General features: G+C 43.1%; 1 protein-coding gene across 3 annotated transcripts in view; it reads right to left on the bottom strand.

The window, feature by feature from the left end:
• GRAP2 (GRB2 related adaptor protein 2) overlaps positions 1–13,565 on the bottom strand; it is a 48,766-nt gene that overhangs the window by 8,814 nt on the left and 26,387 nt on the right. The window contains exons 1-5 of one of the 3 annotated variants that reach the window (XM_083400464.1): positions 12,815–13,018; positions 9,571–9,656; positions 6,032–6,123; positions 4,009–4,128; positions 179–350 (exon numbers count right to left, since the gene is read on the bottom strand). In XM_083400464.1, coding sequence (XP_083256590.1) covers positions 179–350; positions 4,009–4,128; positions 6,032–6,123; positions 9,571–9,656; positions 12,815–12,830 — 486 coding nt within the window. In that variant the 5' untranslated portion in view covers positions 12,831–13,018. Of the gene's footprint in view, positions 1–178; positions 351–4,008; positions 4,129–6,031; positions 6,124–9,570; positions 9,657–11,421; positions 11,445–12,814; positions 13,019–13,565 lie in introns of those variants that run through there. The other 2 variants (XM_083400466.1, XM_083400465.1) reach the window with 2 other exon arrangements.

A 13,565-nucleotide genomic window follows, 5' to 3' on the forward strand; every position in this document is an offset into this window, starting at 1 on the left:
GATTTTTATAACATTAAAGCTAACAAAAAAAAAAGAAAGAAAAGAAAAGAAAAGAAAAGGTGGGATTGGGCACAATTTTGTCTCATGGAAAAAGTCCTAATTACGGTACATGCTTCTGCTTCATATGTACGTACTCATTCACCCTGGCCTGGTAAAAACAGAGCTCCTTGAGATTTACCTGCTGTTCTTTCTGGGTCTCATCCCGCAGGTAGATCTGCGCGTGTCTGGAGATGGAAGAAGTCTTGTAGAATTCCACAAGTTTATTTAGTGACAGGAACTTTTCGCTCCACAAAAAGTAGTTGCCCTTTGGGTCCCTCATCACTTTAAAGTGTTGTACGTTCTCTTCATGTCTGGGTACCAAAGGGAGAAAACAAAACATTTGACAATAGTCTGGGATTCCCACTCATTTAATTTTTAAATGGTTTTGTTTTGCTTTGTATCCTACTTTAATGACATTCAGAAAGGAAACATTTTGGATGAAAAGCAGTTTTTGGAGCAGTTATGAAAATGCTTCCAGTGCTGGCAGAAACCAGCATGGGATAGAGCACTAAAGCTATGCTTAAAATCCTTAGCATTTAGAGTCCTGTGAAAGGCCTTTATGAAGAGCAATGGTGCTGTATTATTGAAAATGGTCAGTCAAGCCCTCTTACTAAATATTTAATCACACAAATCATCAAGGCAATTTTGAATTAACATCCCTCACCAGAGGAGACATGATGGAGCAGTAACTTCCTAGGCATCTGTTGTTCTAATATAGCTAAACCAATGTAATACAAGTCAGTCTAAACCAATGGCCAATATGAAGCCCACTAACACAAGCATCAGTGCTCCCATGAATAGCATGTATGATACCTGGCCCAACAGAGAAGGATGAAGGATAAACCATAGCCTTTTTGTGTAAGGGTACTCGCTAAACAGGGATGGGGAACTTCAGGCTCAGTGGATAATGCAGCCTTGCACCCTATTTGTTTGGCCCTCAGGACTCTCCCCCCAGGCCACGCCCCTCCTTGAGTGCTTTTGCCTGCCTGGAATGTCTCCTTGAACTCTGATAATGCCTCTTGCTTGTTGGGATGGAGGATAGAGATAGAGTGTGTGCATGTACAAACTAGCTGACTGTACAAAGCTAAACTTTCCATTTGCTGCTTCAACCACTCATGCTTCTGGTGCTCCTCCTCATTGGCATGTGGCCCTCAGAAGGTTGTCCAGAAGCGAATGCGGCCTTGAGGTGGGAGGAGCTTCCCCACCCCTGTTATAAAAGGTCAGGGCAGAAGGAAACTATCTTCATGGTTTTTGCATTGCCAAATACAGGAAGGATAGTCCCTGCTCTTACCTTGGTTAGGTCATATTTGAGAATAAGGTGGGTCACTTGGAGGAACCATAGGTCAGTGGCAGAGCACATGCAGGTTAGGCCAAACCCAGCGTGAAAGTGCCCGGGGCAGGACCACCCACCGGCTACCCATACTTTGCTGTTAGTGGGACGCCACTCTGGGCTCCTCCCTGTTTTAAGCTTCTCTCAATGCCTGTTGCTAAAGCAGCTGAAGGAGTAGCCTAAGAGTGAGTGGAGCAACTGAACTGCTCCCTATCATTTGAATTGCTGCCAGTTTTGTCTTGTGCTTGTTTACCTGCCTCCAGCAACTCAGCAGGCAAAGTCAGGTTCCCACCCACATCGCTTTCTTCCTGTTTTAAGTTGCTGCCTGACAGTGTCTGAGCCAGTATGGTTAAGAGTGCTGGACTAGGATCTGGGAGATCAGGGTTTAAATCTCCTGAAGCTTTGTGGGTGACCTTGGGTCAGTCACTATCTCTCAACCTAATCATGGAAATATCATAGAAGGGATCCTGAGGACCATCTAGTCCAACCCCCTGCAATGCAGGAATATGCAGCTGTCCCATCCAGGGATCAAACCTGCAACCTTGGCGTTATCAGCACCACGCTCTAACCAACTGAGCTATCCAGGCTCTACTTCGTACAGACTGCTGTGAAGATCATATGGAGGAGTATGATGCCTCAAGCTACTTGAACAAATGAATAAATGTAGTAAATCAATAACTAAAATAATTTGTTTTAAGGCAATGGCTATGAGAGTCTTCTTGTTCAGGGTGATAATTTGATACTGTGAACAGTATTTCTCAAAATCAACAGATGGCTTGGGGCTAGTGTCACACGCCTCAGCTTCACACACTGGCAGTGGGAGCCCACTGGAGCCAAAATAAATGGTAATGTGTACATACCCCAACAATGTCTGGAGGGACTCAAGGTTCCAACCTCTGATTTAATGGGGTGGTTCTGCTCCATGTCCCAGCTTGCTATATATTTGTATGTTGTACAGGCTGAAATAACATTACGTTTATTTCAGCCTGTATGTCGTTAGCTTGATTGATTGGCTGTTACTTCAAAGAGGGCTTCGTGCTGCTACTGTAGAGATGGTTGCTATTTACCTGTTATTGTTTTATGTTTCATTTCGTTTTGGTTTTATTGTTGGAAGTCATGTTGTGTGCTTTGGCAAAGAGGCAACTCATAAACATTTGAAAAGATGGAATAATGGTCTACCTGGGAAAGAGGAAGCATCACACAGCCACTTTTGAGAGATGCTGTGCTCTGTTTTCAATTACAAAAGGATGGCTGTGGTGGAGTGGGGAAGGAGGGAGGGAGGCTGAGAGAAAAAAACATTTCAGCATGCAAGCCAGGACTATAAGGTCCATACTGGGCAAGAAGGCTGCTGATCTTTTTTGATTTATCATTTATTTATATATTGCTTTGCAGGTGAATCTCGCAAAGCAGTTTATGTAGAACAGGTAAAACAGTAAGCATCACTCAAAGCTATATAAACAGCCAAGGCAAGGTGGCTTGGGGAGCTGCGGTGGGGTGGGGGGCTCTTTTTTTGAAAAACAAAGGAACACAAAATCTCTCTTTCTCCCAGGGCAAGATGGTTCCTTGGGCAGCTTTGTGGTGATCCTGTGGGAGGGAGAGGCCACCTCAGGTAAACTACTGAGAGCTAGATGGTGGAGAGCTCTCCAGGCTGTTGTAGCTTCTCTTCCTCTCAGGGCAAGATGGCCTTGCAGCGGTGGTTTGTTTGTTTGTTTGCATCATTGTGTATTCTGTGCTCTCGTTTTGTATTTTTATTTTGCGAAATGCCCTGTGATCTTCAGGTGAAGGGTAGCATACAAGTTTACTAAACAATAGTAAAAATAAGGAAAGTTTACCCCTCATTAAGATGCAATTACTTAGCAAACTACAGATGACTTGCAGCCAGCATGAGAGCCTCCTTCTCCATCCAACTAAGTTCTCTCAGAAATATAGGATACTTTGCCATCAAGTCGTAATATTGCAAATGGTTCATTTCCGCAAACATTAGAAGCAGTACTTTTAATTTACTGGATTTCCCCTGCAAAGCGTAAATCTGTATTAAAGGGGGTGGGGAATACAAGCTGCTGTTTTGATGTCGATGCCATTGTGTGAACATAAAAGTAAGAACAGCTACAAAAATAGGGAGGGAAATAAGGCGTGGCTCTGGTATAGGTTGAGCTCTGCTTGAGCACTAGAGCTACAGTGGGCAGCTGCATGTCAGGGTTCAGTCCTTCTCAGGTCTGGAAACAGGGCTACCTTGGAGGAAGAGGAGGAGAAGAAGAAGAAGCAGGACCCCCAACAGAAGCCCATACTGCCAGTGACCCCGATACACTTTTGGACCCAGACATTTCAGTCACAGGACTGGAGGTCTCCAGACCAGTCGCCTGGCTCCCTGGTTGACTCTCTGAATATGTAATACATACTAAAGTATAGGATTGCACTGTTTATATATTTTTATTGACTAATGTTTTTATATTGTAAGCTATTCTGTCAGGCCTCGTTGGAAGCAGATAGCAGGATAACAGATTCGTAATTAAACAGATCTTCATACAGAGAAACCAAAAGCAGGCCTGTTTAAAGATGCCAGCTGGAGGGAGACCTCCTCAGTCCCAAACACCAGTCTTTCCTAAAAGGTAGGTAAGAAGGCTACAAAGCACAAGTACCTGACAGAGATGGAGAAGTCGCCTGGGCGGTTCTGAGTACCTCGGACGATGAAGGAGCCCACTTTGTTGCCCCTGAGCATATTCTCTGCCTTGTGGCGGGATACGTCTTCATGGAACCAGCTGAAAAGTACGATATACGATATCTTTATTGTCATTGTCCCATGCAGAACAATGAAATTGAAAAACTACATAAGACTACATAAAAATTACATAAAACTACTACAAAACTACATAAAACTACTACAAAACTACATAAAACATTCAAAAACCCCTAAAAACTCTGAAATCCCATTTTAAAATACACTATACTATAGAGACCCCTTATGCTGCGTTTAGAACCAGAATTGCATTTGTGTAGAAACTGTTTCTCAAGCGGCTAGTCCTGGCCTTTATAACCCTATACCTTCTTCCAGAAGGCAGAAGCTGAAAGAGATCATTTCCAGGGTGCGTACTATCCTGCGCTATCTCTGCTGCTTTCTTATGGCACCTGGCAGCATAGATTTGATCTAAGGTGGGAAGAGTGTACCCAATTATTCTCTCTGCAGTCTTTACAAGAGATTGCATTCATGGAGATGAATGTAGATGGTGAAAAAGAGAGATAGAAAGAAAGAAGTGATAAAGGGGGAAAAATTGGAGAGAAAATTTACAGTGAGCCAGGTAAAGAAAAGAGAGTAAAGGTAAATGGACCCCTGACCATTAGGTCCAGTTGTGGCTGACTCTGGGGTTGCGGCGCCCACCTCGCTACAATGGTAGAAAATGCCACACGACTCATTCTGAAATAGAACAACCCAGCTATTTGCTGAAAGAAAAACTGAGTAAAAATAAGTAAATGCCCCCCTCTTTTGGAAACCCCAAACTCCAGCATGTGCAGCTTTCACAAAGATCAAGAAAGCCTCTTTCAAGTGGCAATGACACCAGGCCAGGACATGGGGGCAGAAGTCCAGGGCCCCCCACTCACCAGAATGAGCAGAAAGGCCCCTGCATGTTGTGGGGCTGGCATATGCTATACACATGACCATCCAAAGAGGGGGAAGGGGGGGGCATTAATTCAAGGGTTTCAACATTCACAGTGTTTCAAAGCTCAGAAAATGGAAGTACTGTATGCTATTCCTATTGTTAAATGTCATGACTATATGTAGGATGTCCCTCTATATCAGAACCTTAGGTTCATGTGTAGAGACTCACAGTTCAGAAGGCTCATAGAACTGAGCTTATATCACCTAACGTACAACCCAAGGCACAGGTACTTGCAAGAGAAAAATGGATGGATTTTGTCTAAAAATGAAATAAAATATAGGCCTGCATTTTGTTTTTTGAGTTCTCACCCTTCAGCTGCCAGCAGATGAAACTGCTCTATACAAAAAGGTCCTTTTGGTTCCATCCAGCAGGGGCCAGTGGTGCAACACATACAAGCCAACGACAATCCCCCAGAGCCTACAAACATTGTTCCTCGCACACCTGCTCCAGGTTAATAATATGCCAATAATTATTTAGAAGTCTGCACTGCCACGCATGTAGTCTACTGAAGTCAAGCCACCAGGTGTACTCTCTGCTACAACACAGTACTTTGGGGGGGGGGGAGCTTTTTTATATAAAAAGGATGCAAAGTAGTTTGATTGTCGCTGTTGTCTTTAAATCTGCAGAGAAGGATAATAAACTTGCATACGGTACCACAGCATATGAGCACAAGAGGCTGAGAAGTTTATGCCTGGGCACTGTGAACGTGGTTTAATTAGCAGCTTTGGTACAAACCATAATTTACTTAAGGACTGCTAAAGCAGGATCCTGCACTTAACAAATGACTGAGATGTCCCTCTCTGCCTCATGCACACAATAAATCCTCTTTTTACAATGGAGCAGGTGCACAGGGCTGAAGATCAAAATAAACATCGCTTTAATTGCGTGTCTAGCAGGAGATTTCAAAATGTTAATTCTAGGAACACCCTCACCCCTGACTTTCATCAGGACCGCAGCGTACAAGGACACATTCAAGTTAAACACCTAGAAGAGTTGACATACTTACCTGGGACTGTGAAAATCTATGAAATTCTTTGGGACATATCCTTCATAACTATTCAGCTCAGCCTTGTACCACTCTTCCTTAGAGCTTAAAATCTGTGCATCCAGAGGAGAGTCAGTATTAGTTTAAAGGACATATAGGTCTTATGCTACCTAGGTTTTAAATGTCCCATGTTCCCCTCCTGGCACACTCCCCACTGTTAGGCATTTGTCAACTTGTCTGCAAGGTTCTGAGCCAAGCTTCAGCAGTTCTCTGGGGAAAACCTCAATTTTCTCTCCTTAGAGCAGGTGCGGGAAAACTGGCCCTCCAGGTGTCGCTGAACTACAACTCCTATCATCCATGGCTATGCTTGCTGGGGCTGATGGAAGTTGTAGTTCGGCAGCACCCAAGGACCAAAGGTTCCCCATACCTGCCTTATAGAAATGATATGGCACAGCCACTGTGCCTAACTGAGAGCCCAATTCATGCAGTTTGCATGCGAAGGGTGCTCTCCCATCCTCAGTGTTTACACATTCGGTGTGAATGTCTGCAGGTGGAAAGCCCATGCACTTAGATCTCTACCTGCCTGGGCTTCCCTAGGAGATGGAACCCTGACTGCACAGGATTCCGGCTCGTGCGGGAACCTACCCATGTAGAGGTATAAATGCTCAGGCTCTGCTCCTGCAGATGTTCATGGATGGTGGCGGCAGCAATGGTGTAACCCTGCTGCCCCTTGTATAATGCAATAAAATGTATGAAGGGTGCTGAAGTGTTCACAAGATACAAGGATGCAACTCCAGTAATAGAAGCAAGGTTCCCAAAATAAAGGCAGAGTGGAAGTGCTGAGGACATGTCCTCAAAACATGTCCTAGCTGGAACCTATCCAAATTAGGAAGCAGGCTGTGAAACCTTTCCCAGACACTGATTGGTTAATTGCTGAAAAAATGGTTCAAGGGGCGATAACCCCTCTCCTTAAAGTGGTATGTATAGGGTCTTAGACTTGTAGGACTTTCAGTTTATGCTTCATTTGATGCCTTAACAATGCTTCGCCTTGGGAGAATACAGACATCTTCAGGAGTCAAACACACAAACACATACAGATACTTGGCCAGCGTGGAAGACTTCTGCAAGACTCATCAGCTGCACTGGACTTTGCTATCTCAGTAAATTGGTTTCCTTGTTTAACAGTTGCTGCTGTTTGTTAGTGACTAATCACAGTGCTACTTCAGTCCTGCCTGATAACACAGCTTTTTCAGCCTGCACACAGATATGGTCACTCAGCCACAGAGACAAGCGACCCTCCTCTGTTCTGAAGTGGTAATTTCACACTACAGTACAGCAGACAGAATTTTCTGATCCACAAGAGGTGCAGGCCCAGGGATTTTAAGGCTGCCATGAGGGTGGGTGGATGGGCAGGGACAGCTACTCCCCAGTCACTGCCTGCAGGAAAGCATGAGAGAGAGAGAGAGAGAGAGAGAGAGAGAGAGAGCGCAGCAAAGGTTCATTTCTTACACTGCAAAATCACTTTGCAAAGGTGCCCACTTGGCAAGTAGTATCCTGCTCTGCAATGTAGTTAGCATAATAATTAATCCATCCCTGTAGCAAATGAACCAGACTTCAAAGGTAGGCAATGCAGTCGCAAGAAAAAAGGAAACAAAGCAAGTAATTTGAAAGGACAATCATAGACCGAATAGGTATCAAGGGCTCTTGCAGAAAAGCAGCCACTGTGGGAGCAAAACATGCATTTGGAAGAAGTAAAACTAGGAGGAGGACACAGAGGTATTAGAGGAAGTGCTCGTTAGTTTTGCCCAAATTCCTTCAGACTTGTTCAGATGGTGGAGGGATCTGGATGTGTCTTTCTAATATGTCTGTGATGAAAGAGTTCTGCTTTGAAGATCTTACAGGGGGCTTAAGGAACTGTGTGAGAGTTTTTTTAATGGGTTGCTTTGCTTTTAGTGGTCTGCACCAGGAAAATACAAATCCTTTCATTTAACTAACAAGGTGGAGAGTGGCCAAAAAATGCCCCCTGATTCATACAGCAATGCCTGTATTAGATCCTATAGATGTTTACGTGGAAGGACGTCCCACAGACTTAAATGGGACTTACTCCCCAAGTTAAGTGTGTGCAAGATTGCAGCTTTACTTGTGCTGACCTTGCACTAAAGCAGCTGAGGCATGGAATCAAAAATGTCCCAAAGGCTGGTTGGACCAACAAGAATTCAAAGAATTGTAAACTTGTGCCCACTGTAGGCAATAGAAACATGTCCTTAATGTTTTCCACTGCCCACGGATTTACCAAAACCCTCCAAGCTCAAGTCAATGTAGAGAAACGCACTTAAGTCCATTGATTTCAATGTCTAAATGTCGGTATTGAATTGTGGCCATTGTGTTTTGGCTCTACCTCTTCATGCATCATTCCTTTTCTGAATTTGGTAGCACTTTGACTTCCTTACACACACAGGTATAAATGCCTAGGGGATAATTCCTCTTATGTTGTTGCTGCATTGTAGCGTACACCACATAAAGACCTGAACCATTAAGCAGGCTAGAATTTTTTTGTAAATAAGTAAATGAATATATCTGCATTCATTGTAGAAAATCTCGCTTTCTTTTTTCTCTTCACAGAAATAACCACAACGTAATCACCTGGTAAACCTTAGCGATGGCACCTCATGCCAAACTACCAAAAATATGTGTGGCTAGGAACCAGCTAGATTAGCTATGCCTGTGGCTGAACTAAATATCACTTAAAATAAATGCAGCTGTTTATCTTCCCATGGGCCAATGCTCAAACGGTAAAAATACTAAAGGCAACCTCTAATGCTTACTTTCCTGGAAAGAGGTATCCAGAGCAATCAATTTCCCTGGTGCATGGAGGGCTGGCTTCTGATCATTTTTCTAAAGAAGGGGTTGAAGTGAAGAGATAGGTTTCCTCCTGTCAGTGGGCCTCACACTTCCTGCCTCTTTCATCTTCTCCACATCAGGGCTGCGACCCATATCATTTTTCAAAAACAGCCTGATACTTGGTATGTACATGTTGTGTGAAATAGAGATATTTCACAGTTAGGTTACTGTTCCAGAGGACAGCCTTCCCACAACCTGGTTGGATTATATATCCCATTAGCCCCAACCAGCATTGGCAACGGTCAGAGGGGATGGGAATTGTAGTACAAAACATTTGGAGGGCATCAGGTTGGGGGAGGCAGTCAGAGGATTTGAAGAACCTTGGTAAACAAGACCCCCTGCACCCACATTGTCCCAAATGATTTCCTTGTGCATAACTTTTCCTTTGTTTGTGATTGCTTAATGACCTTGTAGAAGGTGCTACTTTGAGTCTTTGTTCTTCCTGTTCATCTTTGAAATGCAGAATTAAATTTTGGACTAAGAAGGATTTTCTTTTTACTATGCAACCTGGGAATTATCAGTGAACCACTAATCTACCGGTGCCAGTTGTGGGTTTGCTGGCTTATGGGATGGATGGTTAATACAAGCACATAAGCATTGAGCAGAACTTACAGTGTTAAAAGAGAAAATACTTGGGTGAAACCTTGGTTTGCACTTACCTTCAGAACATCCCCAGCCCGGAAACTCAGTTCATCCTCTCCTGTTGCATTGAAGTCAAACTTTGCAGTAGCTTCCATACTGTCTCCTGTGAAGTGATCAATGGTAAAGCTTAGTATAGTATTAATATCTGTTTTGTGGAACTGTACTGTACACAGGAAAGCTTATTACAGCCCTTTTACTCAGGGGATCTTTGGACGAGCTTGTTCTATAAGTATTTCCCCACTTGGACAGGTCTCACTAGACTGTTATGCCACTACGGACACCAGCATAATCGAGTCACAATCCTAAACTCAACTCAACCTGTAACAGGGTCAAATGGAACAATTGGCCAAAGTCAGAAAAGCTAAGCATCATCACACTGAAATACATTCCCATAGCCTTCCCCATCATCAAATCAATCATTATCTTGGGCTGCATCATCATCCCTGCAGGAAAGGCACTATCAGTCAACATGCACCAATGGCCAGATAATTCCATTTATGTCTTCCAGCCTAGTATACAAATACACACACCCTCTGCAAAATGCACAAACAAGTGGCCAGAAAGAGAACCAATGCTTCCTTATGTACATAGTGTTGCATATGGAGAAAAGGAGGGTTTCAGGCTTGCTTCTCAAAAGGAGGGTTTCAGGCTTGCTGAAGGAGCCGTGCCTACACACGAGAATTTCTATAAGAATGCGCAGGATGCAGTTTACAAATGGCCTTCAAGGGCAGCAACTTTCTGAACCGTGCATTACAATAGGTTAGTTGTGAAGTTGCCTGTACATGCTTAAAACACATGTCTCCAAGAGAAGGATCAGCTGGGGTTTCAGCTGAACCAGAAAGAGGCAGTCCAGACCACAGTGTGAAAATAGCTTCGATATCCTCTGGGATTAAAAAAATTGTCGAGAAATATAAATAAAGACAAGGGGCAGGTTATCAATTCTCACAAATGTCAAATCAGAGATGGAAAAGCCTATGACCCTGCAGATGATGTTGTACTACAACTCCCACCCTCCACAGCCAGCATGGCCAATGGTCAGGAATGATAGTTCAATGACGTCTGGAAAATCACATTTTCCCATCCCTGCTGCAATGATGTCAAAATACCTACATGAGCTCTACAAGAACTCCATTTTGGCACCAAATAGAGATATTTACATAGTGCAATGGTGTTGAACTGTGGACCTCCAGATGTTGCTGGGCTCCAGCTCCCATCAGCTCTGATCATTGCCAATGCTGGCTGGGAAAGATGGGAGTCGAACAATATCTGGCTGGTCAGAAGTTCCCCAGAGTTTCCACTGTGGAAGAAGGCACCATTTTGAATATAGTGGTATCTTAGTTCTCAAACTTAATCCGTTCTGTAAGTAACTCCAAAACCAAAGCGTTCCAAAACTAAGATGCGCTTTCCCATAGAAAGTAATGCAAAATGGATTAATCCATTCCAGACGTTTAAAAACAACCCCTAAATTAGCAATCTAACATAAATTTTACTACCTAACAAGACCATTGATCCATAAATGAAAGCAACAAAAATGTACTGCAGTTACACAATCAATCCGTCAGTAGCTGAATTGGGTTCCACACAGTCACAAAAAAAGAGCCTCAAAAACAAAAATGCTAAATAAATAGCAAAAGCAGACAGACCTCAGCGTAACACTCAAAACGGAAGCGTGGCACTCAAAATGGAGCACGTTCTGCTTCTGAAAAAACTTCGCAAACCGGAACACTTACTTCCGGGTTTGCAGTGTTTGGGTTCCAAGTTGTTTGAGTACCAAGGCATTTGAAAACCAAGGTATCACTGTACACTATTGTGTTTCTGTCTTCTAATAATGCTTTCAGACGGATCTAATATACAGAACTTGAACCTACCTCAGATGAATGCACTGGGGTCTGATTGTGCTGCAGACAAAAAGGCTTGTTTTTACGTTTGCAAGTGATGATGCTAGGATAAAGGACAGGAAAGCTCCTCTTACCATTTCCTGCTAGCAGGGTTGTGATATGATCTGAAAGGACTATCGATGTAACAGTCCCTTTACCTCAATCTGCTGCTCTTCCCTGCTCAAGCTGCCAAGAGCAAGGCAGGAAGTGGCTCACTTTATAGTGCATGTGACAGGCTGTACCATGAACAGCAGCTGAGAAATAGGTAACATGGCCCTTGCAAAAATCTACAGAATGTGCTTCATTACCCATAATTCTTTGTTATCGCATTGTGCTCATACAAACACATAAAAACTGAAACAAACCAAGCTGAGGTTGGCATAGTATGTTACATTAACAAGAAGAAATAATAAAGCTGGTTTTCCAGATATTTATGAAGATACAGATATGCAAGTAGACAGTACTGTCAGAAGAAATGAGAGAACACATGACTGGCACATTGTGTTCATTCTCCAAATGTTGGATTACAACTCTGAACAGCCCAAGTCAGAATGGCCAATGATCCGGGTAATATAAATTTTCCAAAAACCATATTCCAAAAACACAGCATTTCCATAAATTTAGAATATTCCAAAAATATTGTAAATTGCTTTGGGATGCCTCTTGCAAAGCAATTAATAAATAAAATAATTAGAAGAACAGGAACAAACGTTAGCCATCCCTGCTCTAAAACAGTCTTATCAAATGCCTAAAATTGTAACTGATACGCCACAAACTTGACAATTTTACATCCAACTTCCAGTCTTGTACAACTTCTACAGAAGGAGAATAATTAGAGTCTGGAAATCATTCATGGATTCATTTGTTCATTTTCTACCATCTGACTCCTCTGTGCAACCCTCCTCGTGTAGGTTCTAAACATGATAGAGCATGGGAAATTTACATACAGATGAACCAACTTGCCTTAGGATACATGACTCATACCTAAATATGGGAACACTGGAAGGGGTCGACAGCCATTTATAATGTGCTGTAAATTATAAGAACCAACATGCATGAGACAAAACACCATAGCAGGCTTGTGAGGTGAGGTGCATGTGTGATGAGGCATGACAATATAGAAGTTGGGTGCCCATTTTTGTGATTCATAATAGAAGAATGGAAAATACTGGGCCTCCAAGATGTCCGTTCTGGAGAGATTTACTAAAATTAAAGCAGAACACTCACCTAGGATGAGAGCACCATACAGGAACCTTGCTATTTGTTCTGTTGTAGGTTGATGAATATTTATTATGCAATTTACTGGAAACTTCAATAAAATGACATTTACAGAAACAAAAGAAAAACACCTTTAAGGCTGCAGTCCTATATACTGTATGCTTACCTGGAGTGAGTCCCATTGAACTCACTGGGTCTTCTGAGTACACACGGAGAGAACTGCATTAATATTAGCTGCTGTTTTTATCTTTCTGTCTTCGGCTTACATTGTTTTATCTTCCTGCTCTGCTCCCATCTTGCTGGTTGTTGCTTAAAATTTGCTTTTTATTTATTTCATCATTTTTACCAGTATAAGCTGCCTTGAAGTTTTGTTTTTACAGTAAAGAAACCTCAAGGAGCGCCCCCCCCCCATCTGCTGCTAAATTACATGAACACCATAAACCCAACTCACGAGATCTGTCTGCGGAGAAGAAAGGGTGTCAGTGGGTGGGACTCGTAGACCTCAAAGCATATTAAAGTTGCTTTGTGTGCATTTGTGTGTGCGCACTGACACATCCCCATGCGTGAGTCAGAGGCATACTCCTGTGCTCTACCACATGTAGAAGCTACATGTCAAGGCCATTTATGAACCAGCCCAAAGTCCCTTAGCAAGAAGCAAGGGTGTATAGAATCATAGAATCATAAGAGTTGGAAGAGACCACAAGGGCCATCGAGTCCAACCCCCTGCCAAGCAGGAAACACCATCAGAGCACTCCTGACATATGGTTGTCAAGCCTCTACCTAAAGACCTCCAAAGAAGGAGACTCCACCACACTCCTTGGCAGCAAATTCCACTGTCGAACAGCTAGTGTAGCTAGGGGGGCAGCTGCACCCCCCTAAGTAAATAAATATTTGAAACAGAAATGCTTGCTGAGGTC

Source organism: Podarcis tiliguerta (genome assembly GCF_965153285.1).
Source record: "Podarcis tiliguerta genome assembly, chromosome: 10".
Classification (NCBI taxonomy): domain Eukaryota; kingdom Metazoa; phylum Chordata; class Lepidosauria; order Squamata; family Lacertidae; genus Podarcis; species Podarcis tiliguerta.